Here is a 24,441-nt window from a genome sequence, read left to right on the forward strand (position 1 = left end):
TGCCATGAAGTATGATTCTGCCTGTGTGTGCACAGGCCATGGAGTGTGTGTGGAGGTCACGACAACTTTCTGTTTTTACTGTTTTGTTTTCAAGACAGGGTTTCTCTGTGTAGTCCTGGTCGTCTTGGAACTCAGTAGACCAGGCTGGCCTTGAACTCAGAGATCTGCCTGCCTCGCTCCCACGTGCAAGGATGAAAGGTATACACCACCATGCCTGGCAGAGGACAACTTTTAAAAGTCAATTTTCTCATTCTACCATGTGGGCAAAAGTGCCTTAGGCTTCAAGTTTTAGGTGTTATGACAAACTGCTGCTTATAACTCCAAAGTTCTGAATTTATTTAAAATGTAAAAGGAATCCAGCTGTGACGGCATGTACCTGTAGTCCACAAACATTTGGAACAGGAAGCAGGTTTGTGGTCAGTTAAGGGCATGGTCACAAAGTCCCACACTCTCAGAAGCTAACTTCACCCTTCCTCCAGCACCAAGAGTGCTGGACTTCAGTCAGCTAAACCGCTCGATGCCTTAGCTGCCCAGATTTAAAATGTGAATGCCACTAGTACTTGGGCACAGGAGCAGGCCTGTAATCCACATACTGCTGAAGTAAGACAGAGCACTCTGTGCTAGAGAATGTCACAGAAACTGGTAGCTATTTCAAAGTCATGTATGAAATTAGATACTGCTTGTGAGGGGCTCAGCAGGAAGGACACCCAGGAAGGACTTTTAAAATGCTGGCTAGCATTGCTATTACTGTCTTGCTATTAGCATTTGTATCATGAGTGCGGTATTGCCAAAGGCTTGGTATGTATATCCATGACTTAAGTAAAATAGCTCTGACTGTCTTAGAACTCTTTCTCGTAGACCAGGCTGCCCTCAAACTCACAGAAGTCTGTCTACCTCTGCTTCTTAAATTCTGGGATTAAAGGCGTGTCCTACCACGGCCTAGCCAGTTCTTACTTTTTAACAAACAAACCAGTAGTTATTAATTAATTAAGATTAATTAATTAAAAAGCCAGGTATAGCCTGGTGGTGGTGGCACATGCCTTTACTCCCAGCACCCAGGAAGGCAGAGGCAGGCGGATCTCTGTGAGTTTGAGGCCAGCCTGATTTATAGAGTGAGTTCCAGGACAGCCTGAGATATACAGAGAAACCCTGACTCAAAAAAAAAAAAAAAAAAAGTCAAGCATGCTGGGTGGTGGTGGTGAATGCCTTTAATCCCAACACTCTGGAAGCAGAAGCAGGTGGATTACTGTGAGCTCAAATCCAGCTTGGTCTACACAGTGAGCTCTAGGAAAGCCAGAGCTACACAGAGAAACCTTGTCTCACAAAACAAACAAAAAGTCATGCATAAAGGTGCATTTGGGAGACTGAGGTAGCAGGATTTCTGTGAGTTTGAGTTCAGCCTGGGCTAATATGAGACCCTGTCTCAAAAACCACACCACTCCATCCCAATCCCCTACCAAGAAAAAGAAAGAAAGAGAGAGAGAGAGAGAGAGAGAGAGAGAGAGGGAGGGAGGGAGAAAGGAAGGGAGAAAAGAAAAAAGAGAAAGGAAACTATACAAAAAGACCAGGTGGTCTGAGTTCAAATCCTCCTGCTGTACAACTATTAGTTTTGTGGTCTTGGGCAAAGGATGTAATCTCTCTAGAGCTTGGCTTTTAAAACTGTAAGAGTTGAGTAATAATAGAAACCCTCCTTTTGTGGAAGCAACAAGAATTAAACATCACCAGGTAATAGATCAGAGATGGAACATTTGCCTAGGATGAAAGATGTCCTGGGCTCCATCCTCAGCACCAATAAACAAATAAATCATGTATAATGCATTGCCATAGCAAGACTCAGTTAATACTAGCTATGGTGCCTTTTTTATTTGAACTACAAGCTGGGCAGTGGTGGTGCACGCTTTAATCGCAGCACTCAGGAAGGCAGAGGCAGACGGATCTCAATGAGTTCGAGGCCAGCCCAGTCTACTTTCCCCATTTGTTTTGTTTTCTTTAAAAAGCAAAACAACAACAAAAACAAAATCAGAGTCTCAAGTACCCAGGATGACCCCTAAAACTTGGTGAAGGATGACCTTGAACTTCTGACCCTTCCTCTTCCACCTCCTCAGGGTTAGGACTACGAACGTGAACCGGGCTGGCTTTATGTGGTGCTGGGGATAACTCAGGGCTTCAAGTGTGCCAGGAAAGCGCTCTGCCGAGTGAGTTATAATCCCAACAACAAATTTCTCCGTTTCTTAAAAAATTAGCGCACACATTCCTCGCCTTGTGTGCCCCTGGCATGGTTCCTGGCCCGGCCAGATTTCTCAATCTCAGCACTACTGACAGTTTGTTCTTCGTGAATCTTTGCTGCGGGGAGATGTCCCAAGTGCTGTGGGATATTTAGCAGCATCTGAGGCAGACTGCCTCCCCTCCCCCACCTGGACAACAAGCAGCAGCTCAGGTGAAAGAAGGCCTTTCTGCCAGGACAGGGTGCAAGTCATGCAGCCTTCTTAACCTGGAAGGGAGGATAATATCTTCAGACAGCTAAGTGGGACCCGTGGAGGCTGTCATGAGAGTCAACTGGTGTGACCAACCAGGGCCCATAGAACTCCTGGGGACATGGTGCCGGCTCTAACCAGGGTGATGGGAAAACTCCAGAGAGGAGGTGATACTTTAGTCGGCCACACTGTAATCATGGCCACTAATAACAGTGACTTTCTCGCTTATCAGGAGCCGATAAGTTGCTTCATTAATCATACCTGGATAAGGGTACTGTTTAAGGAACTGCCCAAGGTCCACGGTTAATCAGCATAAAGCTGAGCCAGATCTCATACCACCCACATTGTTCCTTACTAATTCCTCAGCTAGATTTCCACGAGAGCCTCACAGCTGGAGGAAACCCAGTTCTCGACTCTGGTAGAAAAAGCTAAGCACGGAACCCAACAGCCCTGTGCGCAGGGGTCTGACAGTGTCAAGGCCCTCAGGATGAGCGGAATGTTGTTAGCTGCAGGTAGAGACACAATTCCAACAGAAACCTTAGCTTCCATCAGCGGACAGGAGGTCTAACAGGGCAGCGCTGGACTTGGGGAGAAAGGAGCCCTAACAGAGTAATTCAGGCTTAGCATGCATAAAGGCCTGATTTCATCCACAGCATTCTCCCCCCACAAACACACACACAAAACAAGAACAAGATGTCTGGTATAAGGAGACGGTCCAGTCGCACTAGAACAGGGTGAGATGCAGCCAGAGAAAAGGCAGATGGTTCAAGGTCCTTGAGCAGGGCGCCATGGGGCCTGTGATGTGCTCTGTGCTGAGGGAAGGGTGGGTGACTTTAAAGGGTGATAGTCACAGCACTGAGGAGAAGGAGAAATGCCCTAAAATGAATCCATGAATCCATCTAGGAGGGTTGAAGAGGAGAATTCTAGAATGAGGGGATAGTGTCTAAGGAAGAGTAGGTTGGTAGGTACTGATGACATCTTCCCTCCCGATACGTCACTGAACTCCCTAGCTAATACTTAGCCAATAAACCCTGCTGTCAGGACCAGAGACTTTAATTAGGGTTTAATGAAGTCAGAGGAGCCAGTTCTCTAGCAGAGTTCATCTGGCCTGTCACAGCTTCAAAGCGGGAGGAAGAGTGATTAGTGGTCTAGGTGGACTGTAAAGCACAGCCAGAACTTCAAAGTGCATCGGGGGCTGAAACATAGCTCGGTGGGAGAGGGGGGGATCAGTGTGTGGAAGGCTTTGGGTTCCCTGGAAGGGAGGCAGAAGGCAAGGAGAGGGGTGGGCGTGCGGAGAAAGTTCTAAAGCTTCGAACACTGAGGACTTACAGAGTGTTTCCAGAGAGGCTGGAGAGATGGCTTACCAGTTAAGAGCATTTGCTGCTCTTCCCAAGGATGTAAGTATGCATCCTAGTACCTACATCTGGCAGCTCACGACTGCCTGTAAATCAAGCTCCAAGAGATCCAATGTCCTATTTTGGCAGCCCTCCACACACACAGATACACATATGCATAAATAATAAAATAAATCTTTTTTTTTTAAATATTTATTTATTTATCATGTATACAATATTCTGTCTGTGTGTATGTCTGCAAGCCAGAAGAGGGCACTAGACCTCATTCCAGATGGTTGTGAGCCACCATGTGGTTGCCGGGAATTGAACTCAGGACCTTTGGAAGAGCAGGTAATGTTCTTAACCACTGAGCCATCTCTCCAGCCCTAAAATAAATCTTTTTTTAAAAAAAATGTTTCTAGATTCCCTCCCCATACAGACACACATTTACATAAATAATAAAATAAAGCTTAAAAAATAAAGAAAGTAATGTTTCTAGCCAAGCAGTGGTGATGTATACCTTTAAGTCCAACACTTGAGAGGCAGAGGCAGGTGGATCTCTGTGAGTTCAAAGCCAGCCTGGTCTGCACAGCAAGTTCCAGGACAGTCAAAGTTACACAAAGAAACCCTTCCTCAAAAAACCAAAAAAGAAAAGAAAAAAGAATGTTTCTAGAGCCGGGCGGTGGTGGCGCACGCCTTTAATCCCAGCACTCGGGAGGCAGAGGCAGGCAGATCTCTGTGAGTTCGAGACCAGCCTGGTCTACAAGAGCTAGTTCCAGGACAGGCTCCAAAACCACAGAGAAACCCTGTCTCGAAAAACCAAAAAAAAAAAAAAAGAAAAAAAAAAAGAAAAAAGAAAAAAGAATGTTTCTAGAGAAAAGCCTACAATTCAATGTCCTTTCCTTACACCTCAAAAGCATGATTGGAGCAGATTTTCATTTCTAACTTCTGTTAAAAACAGGAAGAATTGGAGGGTCTGGCAAGGAGCCTCAGTGGACAAAGGCACCTGATGCCCAGGCTGACAACCTGAGTTTACTCTCGGGGACCTACACAGTAGGAAGGAACTGACTCCCCAAAGCTGTGCCCTGACCTCTGCACCCAAACTCTGGCATGTTCATACCACCCCACAGTAATAATAACACAACTTAAAATTAGGGAGAAATAGAAAAGTCAAGGTCAAACAGTTGATGGCTCAACAGCAAACCTCTTCTCAAAGAAATGCAGAAATGATATGAATAGATGTTCAACATGGCTCGAGCTGTGTGTGCATGACCCCTGCCCTCTTCTGCCATTGCTACGGCCTAAGCAACCTTCACAGGAACCATCTCTCTCCTCTCTGGCTTCTCTGTGAACTTGTGCAGGATAAGATCCAACATCCCATATTTTAGCGCTTGCAAATCCTGGGAGCTTCTTCTTTACTAAGTCTGAAACGCTTCTAGTCAAAGATCTTTATCAACTGATTCTTTATGTTCATAGGGTGTTGTACCTGCCAGTAAAACTAATGTGACCTTAGTTGTATTGAACAGTCTAGAATTAGAGACAGGCATGATGACCCCCCTGGTTAACTCCACAGCCTGCTCAGCTTGGGAACTCTATAATTAAGGCCAAGGGGACTTTAAACGACATTTATTATAGAGCTGAGGGTGGTGGGTGTAAAACAGATGTCTCAGGAAACTCAAGGGCAACCTTCTAACATACAAGAACTTGTCCAGAGACTAGCCTTTTTCCTCCTTGGTCAGCAGAGCAGAGTGGGAGAGCCAGAATCCCATAAACATTTCTAATGATTGAAACTGTTGGGTCTGGAGAAGGCTGCTCTTCCAGAGGTCCTGAGTTCAGTTCCCAGCAACCACATGGTGGCTCACAACCATCCGTAATGAGATCTGGCACCCTCTTCTGGCATGCAGGGCATACATGCAGACAGAACACTGTATACATAATAAGTAAATAAACCTTATAAAATAAACCTTATAAAAATAGAACTATTTGGGCTGGGGGTGTAGCTCAGATGTAGAGTGCTTCCCTAGCATGCACAAAAGCCCGCGTTTCACCCAAGCACCACATAAATCGGGCATGCAGCACATGCCTACAATCTCAGCACTTGGGAGGTGTAGCGGGGAAAGCTCAAACTACACAGCAAGTCAGGGCTAGCCCAGGCCACGTGAGACTGCCTCAGAAGAACTGTCTAAAATAGATGGGACTGTGTGATATGCACATCTGTAATCCCAGTCCTGGAAAGGCTAAGAAAGGAGTCCTGTCCTGAGTTCAAGGCCAGCCTGCTCTAAATACTTAACAAGTCCAAGGCCAGCTTGGGCTCTATAGAAAGGCCCTGTCTTATAGCCACAGCTGCCAAAAAAGAACAATTAGTAAGAAAAAGTCTCAGTGAAAATATCTCAGAAGGATAACCAACAGGATGTAGTCAGTATGGAAGGCGGTGGCAGAAACCTCACCAACAAAAGTCTGCAGGTAACCTCTGGGCCCAGGACCACCACTGTGGTCCCTCTGTCTTCCCCACAGGTCCATCAGTGGTTGTGGACACCAAGTAGGTAAGGCCAGTCATTAAGTGGAGCTGACCAGAAATGCCAGAGAACCTGATTCATCTCACCTCCACCCCGTACCTCACCAGCAATTCCAGTCGACCCCGTTTCCAAGTCTCCCCATAGAAAGGGCTACTTAACAGCTGTCCAGGCCGCACAACTACCATCTGCAGAGCTTCTTGGCTAATTTCCTGGTTTCATTCTGCACATCCCAAACCAGGCTATTCTCAAAATTGAAGCTAACAAGGTTAAAATATACATACTGCCAGGCAGGGGTAATGCACACCCTTAATTGGGAGGCAGAGGCAGGAGGATCTTTGTGAGTTCAGCCAGGTGCGGATAGCAAGACCCTGTCTCAAACAAAATAGAAAAAAAATATATATCTCCTTGTGTAACTTGTGTAAACTGCACTAATGTCTTTCCCTATCCTTAATATGCTTCCCAGGAGGTGGTGGCACACGCCTTTAATCCCAGCACTTAGGAGGCAGAGGCAGGTGGATCTCTGTGAGTTCAAGGCCAGCCTGGCCAGCGAGTTCCAGGCTCCAAAGCCACAGAGAAACTCTGTCTCGAAAACACAAATATGTGTGTGATGTGTGTGTGTGTGTGTGTGTGTGATGTGTGTGTGTGTGTGTGTGTGTGTGTGTGCCAAATTCCTAGCTGGACGTGATAGCAAACAGTTATAAACAAAGTACGTGGAAAGCAAAGACAGAAGGGTCAAGAGTACAAGGCCAGTCTCCACTATATAGTGGGTTTGAGGTAGCGCGAGCTACAGGAGACCCTGTCTGGAAAAAAACAAAACAAAAACAAAAACAAAAAAACAGAGTCTAATTCTTGGGGCTGCATGTGTAACTCGGTTTTAAAGTGCAAGACTAGCGTGCACGAGGCCATGGGTTCCATCCTCAGGAACACATACACACACATACACACCTCCTTACTATTGCAAGTGTCAATCACACCGGTCCTGACTGTCCCTCGATTGCTAAGCGGGTTCCCACTTCGGGAATTTCCTATCTCAAGTGTTTCTTCCCAGATCTTTCCAGGGCCGTTTCTTTTGCTTTCAAGTCTGGGTGCAAGTGTCCCCGCGCGGCAAGGGTCTGCCTGACCACCCTCCATCATATCCAAGTTGCTTAGTCATTCTTGCACCTCCCACCCCTCCGCGTCCTCCTCTGGTCCCCGAGAACACCGCACGCGAGTGCGGAGCACACACCTCCCCACCTGTGCGCACGGCGAGCAAGCCCAGGCCCAAGCAGAGCTGTTGCTGGGCTCACGTGCTGCATTCCCAGCCTGCACCCCGCAGACTGTGCCGGCCATCGAATCCTCACCTTCCTCCAGAGGCTCCAGGCCCGTCCCATAGCTGACCAGGTCCTCCTCGCTGTCACTGTCCAGAGCCGCCATTCTGCTCCCTTCCGGGCTCCGCCCCCTCGCTACGGAAGCGTCTATGGGCCAAAAGCCTTCCCACTTTCGCCTCCGTGCGCCTGAGCACATCTTAAAGTTCAATTGTTCATTTGTGAGGGAAATGCCACCTCCGCCGGGGCCTAATCCTATGCGAGGCATACTCGGGTTTCAGTTACGATTGCTATCTATAACAGCCATCCTGGCCCTGTCATGTGCCTGAGTATTGGGAGAACAAGGCAGTAAAATGCTCGATGCCACCCAAATGTCAGGAGGCAGAATGTACCTGTCCCTCAGCTAGCTCCCTGGCCCCTTCACTTCCTCAGCAGCCGGCAATCAGTGCCAACCCTGATCTTCCACCCATCCTAACCGCCTTCCGGAAAAGAGCTGTGCACTCAGGCACCACCGTCTGGTCCTCTGTACTGGAGATGAGAAAGAGCACCACAGGCAGAAGTGTATGCAGTACGCATACTATGAATGGATGGGGCCACACACACTTACACACACACGCACGCACAGTATTCTTCAATCCATATATTTGTAAAAGCGACTTTGCAAGAATTCACTGACTCTGAGACTATCAGAACCCATGCTTGCAGCAGTTTGGCCAAAGATGAGACACCAGGCATGGAGAGAGAGCCGGAGGTCAGCCTAGACTACATAATCAAACACTGTCATAAGTAATCAAATAAATAGGAAGGAAGAAGAAAAGATCTCCCTTCCCCCTCCACCCACAGGCCGTCCAACTCCTTTCAGCGACAAGGACAACCCCTGGAGCACACCCAGCTCACTTCACTTCCCGTTCTCTCGGCGAGCTCTTCCTCCATCTCACGGCTCACTACCTCAGCTCCTTCAGATCTGTTCTTAGAAAGGTAACTCTGTCTGAGAAGCCTTCTTTAACACTATCGAAAAGACAGTATTCTCTACCGAGGATGGAGAAGGGAGGTACATGAGCCGTCCAGCGCTCACCCGGAGCGCACGAGGTCTATCCTCCCTGAAATAAAATGCAAAGCAATCTCTATATTCTCAGCCCCTACTCCTGTTTTCTCAGTATTTCTTACCTTCTAACATATTCTATAATTTAATTGTGTCATTATTTTTCTTTTTAAAGGGTGGATTGTTTTTATGTTATGTATATGAGCGTTTCCCTGCTTGTGTGTATGTGCACCACATGTGTGCCATGGAGGCAGGTAGACAGTGTCTGATCCCCTGGAGCTGAAGGTAGCAGTGAGTGCTGGGAACAGAACCGAGGTCTTCCACAAGCACAGCAAATGCTCTTAACCAAATCTATTTAGTTATTATTTCACTGTCAGTCTCCCTCCTACGAAATGTAAGTAGTCAGTGTTAGTATTAGCTCTCTCTATAGATAGATAGATAGATAGATAGATAGATAGATAGAGATATATAGATAGCTATAGATATATATGTTTCTCTGTGTGAGTGTCTGTGTGTGTGTGTGTGTGTGTGTGTACTTGATCAGTATGGTGGCCAGCCCTTGGGAAGAAGCAGAGGTAGGAGGATATGAATTTGAAGCCAGCCTGGTCAATATAGCAAAACCTCATAAAAACCAGGCCTGATGACTCACCCATGTCATCCTAGCATGGAGAGGGTGAGAGTGGGGGCAGGAAGGTCAGGAATTCTAGGTCACCTGTGGTTATCTACCAAGTTAGACATCAGCCTAGGCTACGCGACTCCCTATCTTATAATATGTACACATAGGGGCTGGCAAGATGGCTCAGGTTTTTGTTGTTGTTTTTAATTTGGTCTATTGAGCAGGATTTCTCTGTTACAGCTCTAGGTGTCCTGGAACTAGACCAGGCTGGCCTCAAACTCACAGAGATTTGCCTGTCTCTGCCTCCTGAGTGCTGGGATTAAAGGCGTGCGCCATCACCACCTGGCTTGATAACTTAGTTTTTAAGATTATTTGTTGTTTCAGGTTTAGTTCCCAGCACCCACATGGTGGCTTACAGCTGTCTCTAGTTTCAGAGACTTCAATAACCCCTTTGGATTCCCTAGGCACCAGACACCTAATGGTGCGGTGACATATAAGCAGACAAACACTCATACATATAAAACAAGGATAAATAAATGTTAAACACACACATAATCAATCAAGTAAATAAATATTTCTTTTTTAAACTGATACATAACCAGGTAATAGTGACATGTGACTTTAATCCCAGCACTCAGGAGGCAGAGGCAGGTGGATCTCTGAGTTTGAGACCAGCCTTGTCTACAGATTGAGTTTTGGAACCACCAGGGTTACAGAGAGAAATCCTGTCTCAAAAAACCAAAAACCAAGATAGAAAGAGAGAGAAAAAGAAAGAAAGAAAGAAAGAAAGAAAGAAACAACAAAGAAACCGGATACATAAGAATGTAAGAACATAAGAACATAAACAGGTTGGGTGGATGGTGGTGGTGCACACCTTTAATCCCATCACTTGGAAGGCAGAGGCACCCTGATCTCTGTGAGTTCAAGGCCAGCCTGGTCTACAGAATAAGTTCCAGTACAGTCAGGGCTACACAGAAAAATACTGTCTTGAAAAACAAAACAAAGCAAAAAATACAACCTAATGTGTACCATGTAATTTTAAAGGGCTTATTTATTTATTTGTGTGTATGCCTTTGTGAGTTTGTGTAGTACCACATGTGTGTCTTCTGGAAGAGCAATAAGCACTCTTAACTGCTGAACCATCTTTTCAGCTCCTACCCCACCCCATTCTGTAATGATACATGAGTATACATTGTATTTTCTGTGTCTTTGGTTTACTCGCAAATATATCTAGTATTCTCCATAAATTCAGGAGTTCTACCCATTACATTGTATAATGTGTAAACCAGTACAGATATATCTATCTTCTCAAATGTTTATCCTTTGTTGTTTGTTTAGATTAGTTTTTGAAACAGAGTCTTACATAGATCAGGCAAGTTTAGAACTTCCTAAGAAGCCCTGTTCAACTTTGAACTTTTTGTTTTTGTTGTTGCTGCTGTTGTTTGAGACAGTATTTCTCTGTGTAACAGCTCTGGCTGTCCTGGAATTGACACTGTAGACCAGGCTGACTTCAAACTCATGGAGATCCACCTTCCTCTGCCTCCCCAGTGCTAGGATTAGAGGTGTGCGTCACCACCTGGCTTTTTGTGTGTGTTGGGGGGGGGGCATTTTAATGTATTTTACCTGTATGTATATGTGTGCACCATGTGTTTGTGTGCCTAATATCTGTGCAGCCAGAATACGACATGGAACTAGAATTAAGGATAGTTATGAAATACCATGTAGGTGTTGGGAATCAAACCTGTGTCCAATGGAAGAGCAGCCAATGTCTTAACTCCTGAGCCATCTCTCCAGGCCTTGACTTTGAACTTTTGGTTCTACTGCCTCCACTACTCCAGGCCTTCCATCAGAGGCATGTGCTACTACACTCTATTTATCATTCCTTTAAGATGAAAATTTCCAAGCTCCTTTTCCCCCTTGTTTTTGGAATGTAAAGTATATTGTTATCTATAGGGTCCTACTGTGCAATAACACAGCAGAACTTCTTGTTCCTAGTTAAGTGTTCCTTAGTGCCCCTGGACCAGCCTTTCCCCATCCTCTCTTCTCATCTCTTCCCTCCCTAACCTCTAGGAACTACTCTTCCTTCTTCTTCTTTGATGAAATCATTTGTTAGGATTTTGCATATCAGTAGATCTTGTGGTACTTGTCTTTCTATATCTGATGTGGGATTCCCCTTTGCATACTGTGATTACCACTGATTAATAAAGAAACTGCTTTGGGCCTATAGCAGTGCAGAACAGAGATAGGCAGGGAAAATGAAACTGAATTCTGGGAGAAAGAAGGTGAAGTCAGGAGAAGTCATATTGCCCGCCAAAGACAGACACCAGATGGAACCTTGCAGGTAAGCCACAACCACGTGGCAATACACAGATTAATACAAATGGGTTAAATTAAGATGTAATAGCTAATAAGAAGCTAGAGCAAATAGGCCAAGCAGTGATTTAATTAATACAGTTTCTGTGTGATTATTTCAGGGCTAAGCAGCTGAAAACAAACAAGCGGCTCCTACAACATATATCTGGCTTGTTTTATTCAACATAATGAATGCTCTCTGGTTCATCCACACTGTTGAAATTGAGAGGATCTTTTTTATTTATTTATTTATTTATTTAACTTTATTATGTTTGTTGGTGTGAAGGTGTCAGATCTCATGGAACTGCATTTTCAGACAGTTGTGAGCTGCCATGTGGGTGCTGGGAATCGAACCCGGGTCCTCTGGAAGAGCAGTCAGTGCTCTTAACCACTGAGCCATCTCTCCAGCCCCTTGAGAGGATCTTTTATTCATCTATCTATCTATCTATCTATCTATCTATCTATCTATCTATCTATCTTTGAGATAAAGCCTCAGATAGCCCAGGCTGTCCTTGAACTCACTATGTAGCTGAGGAGGCCCTTGAACGCCTGATCCTCCTGCCTCCACTTCCTAACTGCTCAGTAGGTTTTCAGTCTTCTATGTGGTTTGAATGAGAATATTCCCCACAGGCGCAGATGTTTGAATACTTGGTGCCCAGTTGGTGGTACTGTTTGAGGGAGGTTCACGAGAGGTGGCCTTGCTAGGGAAAGTATATCACTTTCAGGTTTCAAAGCCATGTGCAATTCCCAGTTTGTTCTCTCTGCTTCCTGTTTTCAGTTCAAGCTCTTAGCCAAGTGTGGTGTTTTACACCTATAATGTCAGCACTCAAGAGGCGGTGGCTAGAGGATCGCTGAGGCCAACCTAGTCCATAGAGCAAGTTCCAGGACAGTCGGAACTATACAGAGAAACTCTGTCTCAAAAAACAAAACAGAAAAATGATGAAGGCTCGCCTGCAGTAAACAGACATGCAGGCAGGCAGGCAAAACATCCACACACATAAAATAAAAGAGTGTAAAAGGTGTAAGTTCTTAGCTCTGGACTATCAGTGTGGATTCCTATCCCTCTGGAATCCTAAATCCCAATAAATTCCTTTTTCTGTTGGTTGCCTTGGTGGCATGGTGTTTTATCACAGCAACAGAAAGTGACTGATACATCTATGTCCCTGGCTAGCCTGGACCTCACTATGTAAACCAGGCTGGCCTCAACCTCACAGAGATCTGACTGCCTCTTTTCATCCAGAGGGCTAGGATCAAAGGCCTGTGCCAGCATGGCTGGAGGGATTTCACTCTCTTCCGTGTCTGGATAGCGTCTGTTTCTGTACCGTATTTTCTTTTTATCCTTGAATCTGTGGATGAACACGCCCATGGCTTCCAGTTCACACCCAGTGTGAACAGTGCTGCAATGAGACAACACAGGAGACAAGTGTTCCTGACCCCCTCTTCATTTCCTCTGCTTCTGTACTCAGGAGTGGAGATGCCGCATCATACAGTAGATCTGTGTTCAGATTGTAAACATTGGTTTGTTTTTTGGAGTAGGGTTTGCCACATCTGAACAACTTCATGGAGTCGGTTCTCTCCTTGCACTTCCATGTAGGTTCTAGGAATTGACCTCTGGTTGCCAGGCTTTGGTGACAAGCACCTTTAACCGGCTGAACCACATTGCTGGCCCTCATATAGTATTTTATGTCTGGCTTCCTCTGCTCAGCAACACCGGTATGAGATTCCTTGTGATTCTGTAGGTAAAAGCAGGATGTTCATTTTATTGTTTGTGACTTTCCATTTTGTGACCCTGCTGTGCCCCACCCATCTGTTCTACAAGTTAGATAACTTCTGTTAGGTAATTTCTTGTTAGGGAACTAGATGACTTCTCTCTCAAATAGTACAATTAGGAATGTTCTTTTGTTTCTTTTTTTGCGAGAGCATATGTATGTGTGTGGAATATGAACAAGTGTGTGTGTGTGTGTGTGTGTGTGTGTGTGTGTAGGCCTGAGGCTAAGCTTACATGTTCTTTAGGAAGACTGCCCACTCTGTAAATTTTTGTTTTGTTTTGTTTTTGTGAGAGGGTCTCATGAAGCCTGGATTGGTCTTGAACTTGCTGTATACCCAAGAATGTCCTTGAACTTCTTATCCTCTGCTTCCAATTCCGCTCCAAGGTTTCAGCTACAGGGGCTGGCTGGAAAGACAGCTCAGCAGTTAAGAGCACAGGCTGCTCTTCCAGAAGTCCTGAGTTCAATTCCCAGTACCCACATGGCAGCTCACAACTGTCTGCAACTCCAGTTCCAGAGGATCTGACATACCAATGCATATAAAATAAAGTTAAATAATTTTTTTTAAAGCCCAAAACACACCGCCAGGTAGTGGTGGGGCACACCTTTAATCTCAGCACTCAGGTGGCAGAGGCAGGTGGATCTCTGTGAGTTTATGGCCAGTCTGATCTACAGAGCTAGTTCCAAAAGCTACAAAGAAACCTTGTCTCAGAACACAAAAAGAAAAACAAACAGACAAAAACCAAAAAATGAAACAAAAAAATGTTTAAAAAAGAGATTTCAGGTGTTGTACTGCCCTACCCTGTTTTATGTGGGACAGGGCATGAAACACAGGGCCTCCTGCACATCAGATAAGCCCTCTGCCACAAGGTTTTTGAGACAGGGTCTCTCACTAGGTCCTGAGGCTAAGCTAGGTAGCCAGTGAGCCCTAGGGATATCCTGTGTCTGTCTCCCCAGTGCTGAGATTACAAGTCTATGCCACCATTCTCAGCGTTTTTATAACGTGGGTTTTAGAGCTATAAAACATGCCCTTGTGTTTGCACAGCATTCTCTTTGTGAACTGAGCCATCTCTCATCCTTCTCATTCTCCTGTTTCTACTTCCCAAGTGGGGATTTGAACTCTTGATACTCTTGCTTCAGTCCCCCTGGTGGGGGCCGTTACAGACCTGTGCCGGTATACACAGTTCAATGCCAGTTTTTAGTTTCAGCAGTAACAGGTCTCATTTCCTGGTCACAGTGAGGTCAGAGTTATGGTAGAAGGAGACTGTGGGATGCCCTGCAGTGAGTCATGAGGCTCTCTGAAAGGTACCTGATGTTGGGTACACCTGAGGATTAAAGTTCAAATGGCTCATGTATCCTGGAGATGGATGCCCACTGGACCTCTGAAGACCCATAGAAGGGAGCTTTAGGTCAGCTGGTATGTCTTTCACGACATGCTTCCTTTTCTTTTTCTTTTCTGTCTGTATTATGCTAGGTGTTGTACACAGCACCTCATACATGCTAGGCAAGCACTCAACCACTGAGCTACATCCCCATCACTTTTCTTCCTTAACAAAGGTGGCAGCTGGAAAAAGGCAATGATGTCAGACTAGATTAAATAATCGACCTTGGTTTTTATTGTATTTGCTTTTTACAAGTCTCTCTCTATAGGGCAAAGTACAGTTGGATCTTCTCTTAGGGTGATGACATAGTTGCCTTTAAAAATAAAGGTTGAGTCAGCTGTGGTGGCTCACGACTATAATTCCAGCACTTGGAGGGCTGAGACAGAAGGGTTCAAAATCTCACACAGTGAGTTTCGCAACAGCGTGAACAATAGAATGAGAATGTGGCTCAAGAAATGTGGGGTGTATATATAGCTTGTTTGTTTTTTTTTTTTTTGTTGTTGTTGTTTTGAGAAAGGGTTTCTCTGTGCAACAGCCCTAACTGTCCTGGTACTCAATCTACAGACCAGGCTGGCCTCGAACTCACAGAAATCCACCTGCCTACACCTCTTGAGTCCTGGGATTAAATGCATGTGCCACCACTGTCTGGCATCTAAACACTTTTTTAAAAAAAAAAATAAAGATTATAAAGGAGAGGTTGGAGAGATGGCTCAGTGGTTTAAGAGTACTGGCTACTCTTTCAGAGGTCCTGAGTTCAATTCCCGGTACCCAAATGGCAGCTCACAACTGTCTGTAACTTCAGTTCTTGGGGAACCAACATCCTCTTGTGGCCTCCACAGACATGGTGCACAGGCACACATACAGGCAATCTATCTGCATGTACTCTATCTGCATGTACACCTACATGCCAGAAGACGGCATCAGATCCCACTACAGATGATTGTGAGCCACCATGTGGGTGTGGGATTGAACTCAGGACCTTTGGAAGCACAGCAGAGCTCTTAATTGTTGAACTATCTTTCTAGGCCGGGCGATGGTGGCGCATGCCTTTAATCCCAGCACTCGGGAGGCAGAGGCAGGCGGATCTCTGGGAGTTCGAGACCAGCCTGGTCTACAAGAGGTAGTTCCAGGACGGGCTCCAAAGCCACAGAGAAACCCTGTCTCGAAAAACCAAAAAAAAAAAAAAAAAAAAAAAAAAAAACCACCACCAACAACAACAACAACAAAAACCTATCTTTCTAATGTGGGGAATTTTTTTTTTTAATTAGCTGTTTCCAAAACACTTGCCCAGAGTACAGCTGCTTAGGACTCTGTAGGTTTCTTTCTTGCTTTTCTTTTCTTTTCTTTCTTCCTTGGAATATGGAGACAGTGTTTTTCCACTGAGCCCAAGTGTGGTGGGTTAATTTTTTGTCAGCTTGATACTAGCTAGAGTCATCCTGGAGGAGGGAATCTCAACTGACTGCACTTCAGAGTCCCTGGGTTCAATTCCCAGCAACCACATGTAGGCTCAAACCATCTGTAACTCCAGTTCCAGGGGATCAGGCACCCTTATAGGTCCTCCATGGGTACCAGGCATGCATGTTTTAATAGTGCACAGACAAACACGTAGGCAAAATAGCTGTGGTGCTTTGAATAAAAATGGACCCAATAGACTCAGAGAGTGGCACTATTCGGAGGTGTGGCTTTGTCAGAGTAGGGGTGGCTTTGTTGGAGGAGGTGTGTCACTAGGGGGTGGACTTTGAGGTCTCAGAAACTCAAGCCTGTCTAGTGTGTCACTGTCACTTCCTGTTGCCTGCAGATCCAGATACAGAACTCTCAGCTACCTCTCCAGCTCCTGTCTGCATGTCTGCCTGCATGCTGCCATGCTTCCTGCCAAGATAATGGACTAACCCCCCCCCCCCCCGAACAGTAAGCCAATCTCAATGAAATGTTCTCCTTTATAAGAATTGCTGTGGTCATGGTGTCTCTTCACAGTAACAGAAACCCTAAGACAACTACCATACACATAAAGTAATAATAATTTAAGAAAGAAAAAGCAGGCTATGCAAGCCATGGGGAGCAAGCCAGTAAGCAGTGTTCTTCACTGTCTCTTTTCCATGTCCTGCCTTGGGGTTTTTGCCTTGAGTTCCTGAATTGGTTTTGCTCAGTGATGCATTGATGCATAAGGTCTACATAAGGTCTACATAAAATCTACATAAGGTCTACATCAAACAAACCCTTTCCTCCCCCAGGTTCTTTGGATCAGACTGTTTATCACAGCAATGTAAAGCAAACTAAGATATCAGGTTAGCTTTGAGCCCAACAATACTGCTGTTTCAGCTTCCTGAAAGGCATTGAGATCACAGGTCTTTCTTTCTTTCTTTCTTTCTTTTTCTTTTCTTTTCTTTTTCTTTTTCTTTTTCGAGACAGGGTTTTTCTGTAGCTTTGGAGCCTGTCCTGAAACTAACTCAGTGGACCAGGCTGGCGACAGGATCTTTCTTAAACTGAAGTAGTCCTTTTCTCATGACCAGATGGATTTAAAATGATAACATTTGCTAAGCTGTTGTCATTGTTTAAGTAAGCACTCATTTTAAAACTCTCGAAACACCCCCGATACACTTTAAATATTTTTTTTTACATTTATTTATTTTGTGTGCATTGGGGGAGGGGAGCATGTACGTGCCACAGCGCACGTGTGGGGATCAGAGCGTGGAAGTTGGTTCTCGCCCCTTCTATCCTATGGGTATCCGGGATGAAACTCAGGTTGTCAGGCCCGGCGGCAAGCAACCTTATCCGCTGAGCCATCTTTCCAGTCCGGTTGGTTAGTTTTGAAAGCTGATTGACTTTACCTGAGATTTACATTGCGACCTACGGACCGTCAAAGACAGAAGCAGCAGACAAAGGTGTCCCTTGGTGGTGGTAATGGGGGGGAGGGGGGAGGAGGCAATGCGAGAAGGAACACGGCTCTACCGGTTGGGGACTCTAGGCTCCTGCAGCTAGATCATCGTCTCCTGTGGCACCAATATCCGACCGTAGAGTCTGTTTACTCTCCATTAAGAGGTAGCGCGAAGCCCGAGCTTAGGGGACCCCTCATACTCCTGTATCACACATCTGATTCAGAAACCCTGGGCCATCAGAATCACCTAGGCTCCATTCTGCAGTGAGAAAACCAAGGTTTGTTTTCTCTAAGATCATTAAAAACATCCTCAGAGTTTTCGGGCACAAAACCCCTCCAACTCAGTAGATGGCCCCCTCTCCCGGGGACTGCTGCCATCTACCCACCATGCCTAAAACCAGCCAAAGAAGTCGGTGACCTTTCCTCCTGCAAGAAGCTTTCCTGTCTTCCCTTGGCCAGCGCCAAGAGCTCCCGAGCGGAGATGGAACTGGTCCTGAATCCTCCCCGCGTGTACAAGCCCTTGGGTGGGAAAACAAGCGCGAATTGCCCTCGCACACTCTCTACAGCTACTCCTCCCAAGGGTCCCGAGAAAAGGGTGAATCCCAGTTTGGATTTCACTGCGGTCGTTGAAACCCCTATCCAATCCGCTGCACCACCTTGGCGCTCACAAGGGAGAGCTATTAACCAAGCTCAGAGTAAGGCCGCACACGCTCCAGACTCAGGGTCTGAACACGAGCGCGGAAAGAGCAGGGAGTGGCCTATGCAAATGAGGGCGGAGGCTTCAGGACTACGTCCTCGGGCGGGGCTGGAGGAGGGGCTCGTGTACTGTGGGCGGGGCCTGAGATAAGTGGGGGGGTGGCTCCAGAGAGAGGTATAGGTCTCCCGTAGGAGGGGGCTGGGCCTAGTTGAGATGGGGCGTGGCTCCAAAGATTAGGGGGTGTGGCTCACTTTCAGGGATGCCGGGTAGAGCAGAGTTCCAGGCTCGGGATCCGCCTACGACTCTGCCTTTCTGGGAGGGGCGGGGCTCCAGATATCTGGCGCTCTGGGGCTCGGGAGGGGCGGCACTGCAGCCGCTCCTCCAGCGGGGCGGGGCGGGGCGGGAACGGGACAGGGGCGAGGGCGGGTCCCGGCGCCTTCTGGGGCCCTTGGTGGCCACTACACCTCAGTTCACCCTCGGCTCCCGCGCCGCCAGCATGACCGACGCACTGCTACCCGCGGCCCCACAGCCGCTGGAGAAAGAAAACGATGACTACTTTCGGAAGGTGGGTGGCGAGCTCTCAGACCCTCTGTGTCCGCTCAAACTGTGGAGCGCGCTGATGGGGCTTGCGGCAGGGGTCGGCCTGGCCCGGAGGGGGAGGGGACAGGAGGGGACATGCGGGGCTGATGCGGGAAGGGAGGGCGAAAGGGACTGCGTGAGGCTGGGCGCCCGGAGCAGATGGCAGCCGGGCTCCGGCGCACAGGTGCACGGGCGAGCCGCGCGCAGGTAGGAGCCTGGAGAGGTGATTCGAGTGGCCCTGCCAGCCTTCCCGCGCCCGTGGGGGTAAGGACCAGCCCCTGGCCACGCTGGCGAGTTCGGTTGCTCCGCACTGCGACCGACCGTAGCCCAGCTTCCACCAGAGTACTTAGTGCGTACTGAGAGTTTGGATCTTTTGCTTCCCAAATGCTTTCAGCGTTCTTTCCCTTCGACTTCTTAGTAGGTAAGGGGAGGGTGGCTGTTGCGAGGGGACCTCGAGCGCACCTCCCTCGTTTGCCCTGCGTCGCCCAAGAGTCCCCGAGAATGGCAGTCTCACCCCTTCTTCAAAGCGGATTTATCTGTATTTGGTTGTCCGAGAGACCGAGCGGTCGAGAGACTGGGCTCTGCGCGCTTGGCACGTCCTGTCGCTCCTCGGCAACTTACCCGACTGCCTTTCGCCCTGGAGCTCAGTTCCTCAAAAGCGACCCCAGCAGGCGCCCACACTGGAGCTGGCATTCCCAACAGCTGTAGGAACTGGCTTACGAAAACACTTTGGAGGTTCGAATCACAGTGACAGGCTTCTCACCTTCCTTTCAGGTCCCTAGTGAGTCTAAAAATAGCCTTTGGAGTTTGGCCAAGGTTCACCTGGTGGGTTGAGAGATTGTCGTGGATATTTTTCTAACAGATACGATCGAAGGCACAGCCAGTAACCATGAATAGGGAAGTGAAACTGCTTCCCACAGAGCAATCAATTCTTAATTGTTCAGCGCCACTTCGCCACTTCATAAATGGGCTTGGCAGCTTCCTTCTCCCGCGGGACACTGCCGACTTGGAGTTTTTGCTCACGATTGAAGTAGTTGAACAGAGGGGGGAATATGGAGACAGGTGGGGACAGTGGGAAGTTTTTTTTTAAAGTTGCTTTTGGCATTTAAAAAAGTTTTAAAGTATATTTAAGTTGAAAGATGTCATCATGGAATTACAGGATTATAACTTCTAATTATGTATGGCATTTGGGCCAGAGGATCACAGGCCAGCGTTGTAGGAGCTTGCTTGGCCTGGGAATCGCAAGATGTCCAATGTAAGGCCCTAGGGCCTGACTGCCACCCCCACAAAATTACTTTACAGCCTCCAGAAAGTTGCCGCCTCTTTCTGGGACTTCGGTTCTTGCTAGATTGTTTGTCATTTGAACAGATGGTTTGGTGGAAGTGTGACAGTTTCTGGGGGGGAGATGACAGGGGAAGCCGGTGAATAACGCATACCCTTGAGGGTGCCAAGCCTTTTAGAACAGGTTCTCCCTGTGGAACCTTCCAGGGAGTCTTAGGGGAAGAGAAAGGATCGGAGTCTGGGTCTTTTTTAAAGTTTTAAGAGTGTTGTGTGTGTGTGTGTGTGTGTGTGTGTGTGTGTGTGTATGTGCGCGCGCGCGTGTGCCTGCACCTTGAATATATGCACCACAAGGCCTTGGAGGCCAGAGGAAAGCACTGAATATCCTAGGACTGGAATTACAGGTCGTTGTGAGCATCCCCTTGACATGAATGCTAGGAAGCAAACTGAGGTCCTCTGCAAGAGCTGCGAACACTCCTACCCACTGAACCGTCTCTCTAGCTCTCCTCTGATACACACGACCCACAGATTGAGAAGCTGCTGCTTTAGACCAGGTGATCCCATTGCCTTTATCTTCTTTCCTTACTCTGATACACATTGCTGATGGCTTTAGCCAGTGTGAAAGTCTCTGGCGAGGTAGTTCAGTGCAGTGCTTACCTAACATGCACCCGATCCTGGGTTCTGTTCCCAGCACTGTGAAAACAAACAGGTGAATAAAGCAGACTGTCAGTATCCTCTCGCTGCATCCTTCCCACCAGCTTCTACCCATAACTTAGGTCGTGCATCCCTACTGAAAGTTGGGCTAGCAGGGGTGCCAGCTGGGGAGGTTGGGATGAAGAGTGGGACCTGGCAACCTGCCAGCTGCGGACTGGGGATGCCACTTTGGGAGTCACTTGGGAAGGGGTGGGAGTGTGGAGGAAGCCACGAGAGGTTAAGTCTTTTTAGCAGACAGCCAAGGTTGACTAGCCTGAAGAGTGCTGGAGAGGCCTCGATTACCCCTTCCAGGGAAGAACAGAAAGTAAGTCATTGTGGAGTGGGGGCAAACAAAAGCCAGGGTGGCTGGGTTGCTGGAGAAGATGCTGAAGGAAGGCAAAGTAAAGAAGACAGATGGCAAGTGCACTTGTGTGTGCGCGTGTGTGCGTGTGAGTGCGCATATGTGTGTATGTGTGTGCGTGTGTGTATACACATTTGCTTTTTCCAGGGAAGGTCTCTTTACACAGCCCTAGCTATCCTGGAACTCTGTAGACCAGACTGGCCTCAAATTCACAGAGATCCGCCAGTCTCTGCCTCTGGAGTACTGGGATTAAAGACACACACCACCACTGCTCAACTCTCAATGTATATTTTTTTTTTAAAATTATTTTGCTGGGGATTGAACCTGGAGCCTCTTGTATACCTCACAAATACTTTGCTACTGAGCCACAATCCTCATTCCCAGTCTATAGACTTGCTTTTTTGTTGTTTTTTTTTGTTTGTTTTGCTTTTTTTTTTTTTTTTTTTTTTTTGGAGAGCGAGTTTGAATTCTCTGTCCTCCTATCCTCCTGTCTTTGCCTCCCAAGGACTTGGTCACACGCCTGCCTTCCCCACCCTGTTAGAGTCTTCTTAAAAATTTGTTTTTGTGTTTACAGCCCCAGGGCTTGTGTCTGCTGGGTTATTAATTCTATCTCAGCCTCCTAAAGCACTACCAGAGAGGTGAGGCTGAAGTCCCCTCAGCAAATTTGCCCCCAGGCCTCGCAGTCCCTTCCTTCTGGTGGGCGGACTGAGTTTTGCTTTCTAGGATAAACCTTGATTACTCGCTCATCCGACAAAAACCAGACAGAAATGCCTGGAGCTGTGGTAGCACACACCCGAGGACTCAGGAATCAGGACACCGACAGGCTGGTTCCTGGGTGCCGGGAGTTCCAGGCCAGCTCTGTCTCAAATACAAACTAACCAAAAGGTAAAAGTGAAGAAGGAGTCAGGTGTGGGATGCTTTGAGGCCAGGAAAAGGGTAAACTGAGGAAACATTCTGGCTGGTGGGAGGGAGGTGAGGTTTGAAAGTATTGGGAGGGTGAGCTGACTAAGGGGAGGGAATAGGCAACCCAAAATTAGAAATATAGTCCGGAGCTTATACAATAGCCCTCTGGTCAGACTCCTCTGCCCCATACGTGCAGGATTGGATCCTTATTTGCCCAAGACAAACTTAATTTCTTATCAGTTCTCTGTCATCCCTTCCTCTTGGCTTTCAAAGGCTGGTCTGCTCTCTTTGCTATGGAAGGCCCTAGATCAGGGCCAGACTTTTGGACCCAGATTCCCCCTCTCTCTTGCTCCCTGGGGAATAAACCTAGAGTCTTGAGAGAGTGTGGGCCAGCGCTCTGCCTCTCTAACTTCTCCAGCTCCTGGGTCCTGCTGTTTCAGTCAGGCCTCATTTCCCAGGGTGCCGAGCCCGGCTAGGAGCTGAGGCTTTGTCTGCAATGTTCAGGCTGTGCATGAAAAGGAACGAAGCTTTTTAGTGGTGTTCGGAGTGAGCAGTGGGGTGGCTCACCCGCCTAGTCAGCTGTGTTTTGTGTGACCCGCACACAAAAGGGAACCTAATTGCCCACAAGTCCCTCTGCAAGTTGGTCGTGGATCCCTGTAACGGAGAGGAGGCTCTCTGGTAAATTGGGTAGGGGCTCTTTGGGATCGTGTGCGACCTGGTTGTCCATAGCTTGAGAACACAGGCTATCCCCAGGCTAGGACATCTCAGGACAAACTCTGTCCTCTCGGTCAGGTGGATACCTCGGAGGCATTTCTAAGAAGAAAAGATGAGAGAACTTTCTAGGCTGTCACAGGGTCCTGTCTTTCTCTTTCTCTGGCTTCTCACTGGACATTTTTCATTTTCTTTCTCACTAAATCGTAGATGCTTACATTAAACTATGATTCTATATAAGATTACTATAAATGCCTTGCCTGGGTTCTTTCTGTTTATGTATTTAAAGTTCTTTCTTAAGAGAAGGGTCGGTCCAATTTGCTGCCTCCCTTCTCCCCCTAGATTTTTTATTTTCATTCAGAAAGTCTTCAAAACAAGTGTGCTGATACCTGCTGTTCACTGCAGAGCCCATGAATTTCTGTGTGCTGTCAGCAGACCCCTTCTGGGGGGGGGGGCTCCCCTTCCCCGCACCCAGGGGCTGTAATCCTAAAATCCCTCAGAAAACCTGTTTTAGCTGGGAGAAAGAAAGAAAGAAAGAAAAAATACAGAAAACCTCTCCCCAGTACTTTAGGGAGGCTCAAAGTGGGAGGTGTCAGCCCTGCCTGCGCAAAGGAGGTTGACAGACACTGAGGCTTTGTCACTTGCTATCTCTCCACCTCCTCTTCCCCAGGGATCAGTGAATTTAGCTCCATTGTTTTTACTCAAGAGCTGTAGAGCCCTTGATTGTTTGTTCTCTAAACCTGCCTGCTGGACAGGGCCCCAAGGTCCACTGTGCCCTGGTTTATGGCCCTTGTTGACTCTCTGGCCGTCCTGGAGGCTCCAATGGGAAGGAAGGAGGAGAAATCCTTCTTTGTCTTCTAACTTTTTGATGAAAAAAAAAAAATTGAGACAGCATCTCTTTATGTTGCCCTGGCTGTCCTGGAACTCAAACCAGGCTGACCTCAAACTCACAGAGATCCTCCTGCTTCTGTCTCCAGAGTGCTGGGATGAAAGGCGTGCACCTCCAGGCTGGGCTCTTTCCTTTTTAAGTCCAGAGTCTTTTCTTCCTCCGCAGCAGTGCAGCTAATTCCATACGAGAGGCTGTGTGTCCTGAGTGTCACGTGTCGTCTGCGGAGAAGCCTTGTTTCATTTGTTGATGATATAAGGCTGGGAATCGAACCCAGGGCTTCTGGTCGTATAAACAATCACTCTGTCGCTCTGTCCTCTGTTTACTTCTCATTTTGAGGCAGGATCTCCCTGTTTCCCAGGCTGGACTCTTGATCAAGCTAGAGCTAAAGCCATTGCTCTGGATTTCTCAGTTACAGGATCCAACTTGTTACCTTTTCTGCCTAGGCTACTTTTAAACCAAAGTTTGATTTCCACATTATAAAACATACAAATCTTAAGTGCAGAATTCAATGCATTTGGACAATATATATGCCTATAGAATCGCCACACTATTCCAAATCTAAAAATTTCCCATCGTTCCAACACTCACAAAGGATACAAATCCAGTAACAGCCAAGAGTCCCCCACTCTTTCTTTTTAAATTAATTTATTCTTGTTTTATGTGCTTTGG

At 47.1% G+C, this 24,441-nt stretch overlaps 2 protein-coding genes across 2 annotated transcripts in view; one reads left to right on the forward strand and one right to left on the reverse strand.

The window, feature by feature from the left end:
- The window catches only part of Gpatch1 (G-patch domain containing 1), a 43,725-nt gene extending 35,968 nt beyond the window's left edge, over window positions 1-7,757 (reverse strand). The window contains exon 1 of the mRNA XM_041655059.1: window positions 7,665-7,757. Coding sequence (XP_041510993.1) covers window positions 7,665-7,737 — 73 coding nt within the window. The 5' untranslated portion in view covers window positions 7,738-7,757. The remainder of the gene's footprint in view (window positions 1-7,664) is intronic.
- An 11,060-nt stretch (window positions 7,758-18,817) lies between these two features.
- The window catches only part of Rhpn2 (rhophilin Rho GTPase binding protein 2), a 69,346-nt gene continuing 63,722 nt past the window's right edge, over window positions 18,818-24,441 (forward strand). The window contains exon 1 of the mRNA XM_041654359.1: window positions 18,818-18,923. Within this exon, the coding sequence (XP_041510293.1) occupies window positions 18,855-18,923 (69 nt within the window). The 5' untranslated portion in view covers window positions 18,818-18,854. The remainder of the gene's footprint in view (window positions 18,924-24,441) is intronic.

Source organism: Microtus oregoni, unplaced genomic scaffold (assembly GCF_018167655.1).
Source record: "Microtus oregoni isolate MIOR12 unplaced genomic scaffold, Mior012 000006F_ref0000085, whole genome shotgun sequence".
NCBI lineage: Eukaryota > Metazoa > Chordata > Mammalia > Rodentia > Cricetidae > Microtus > Microtus oregoni.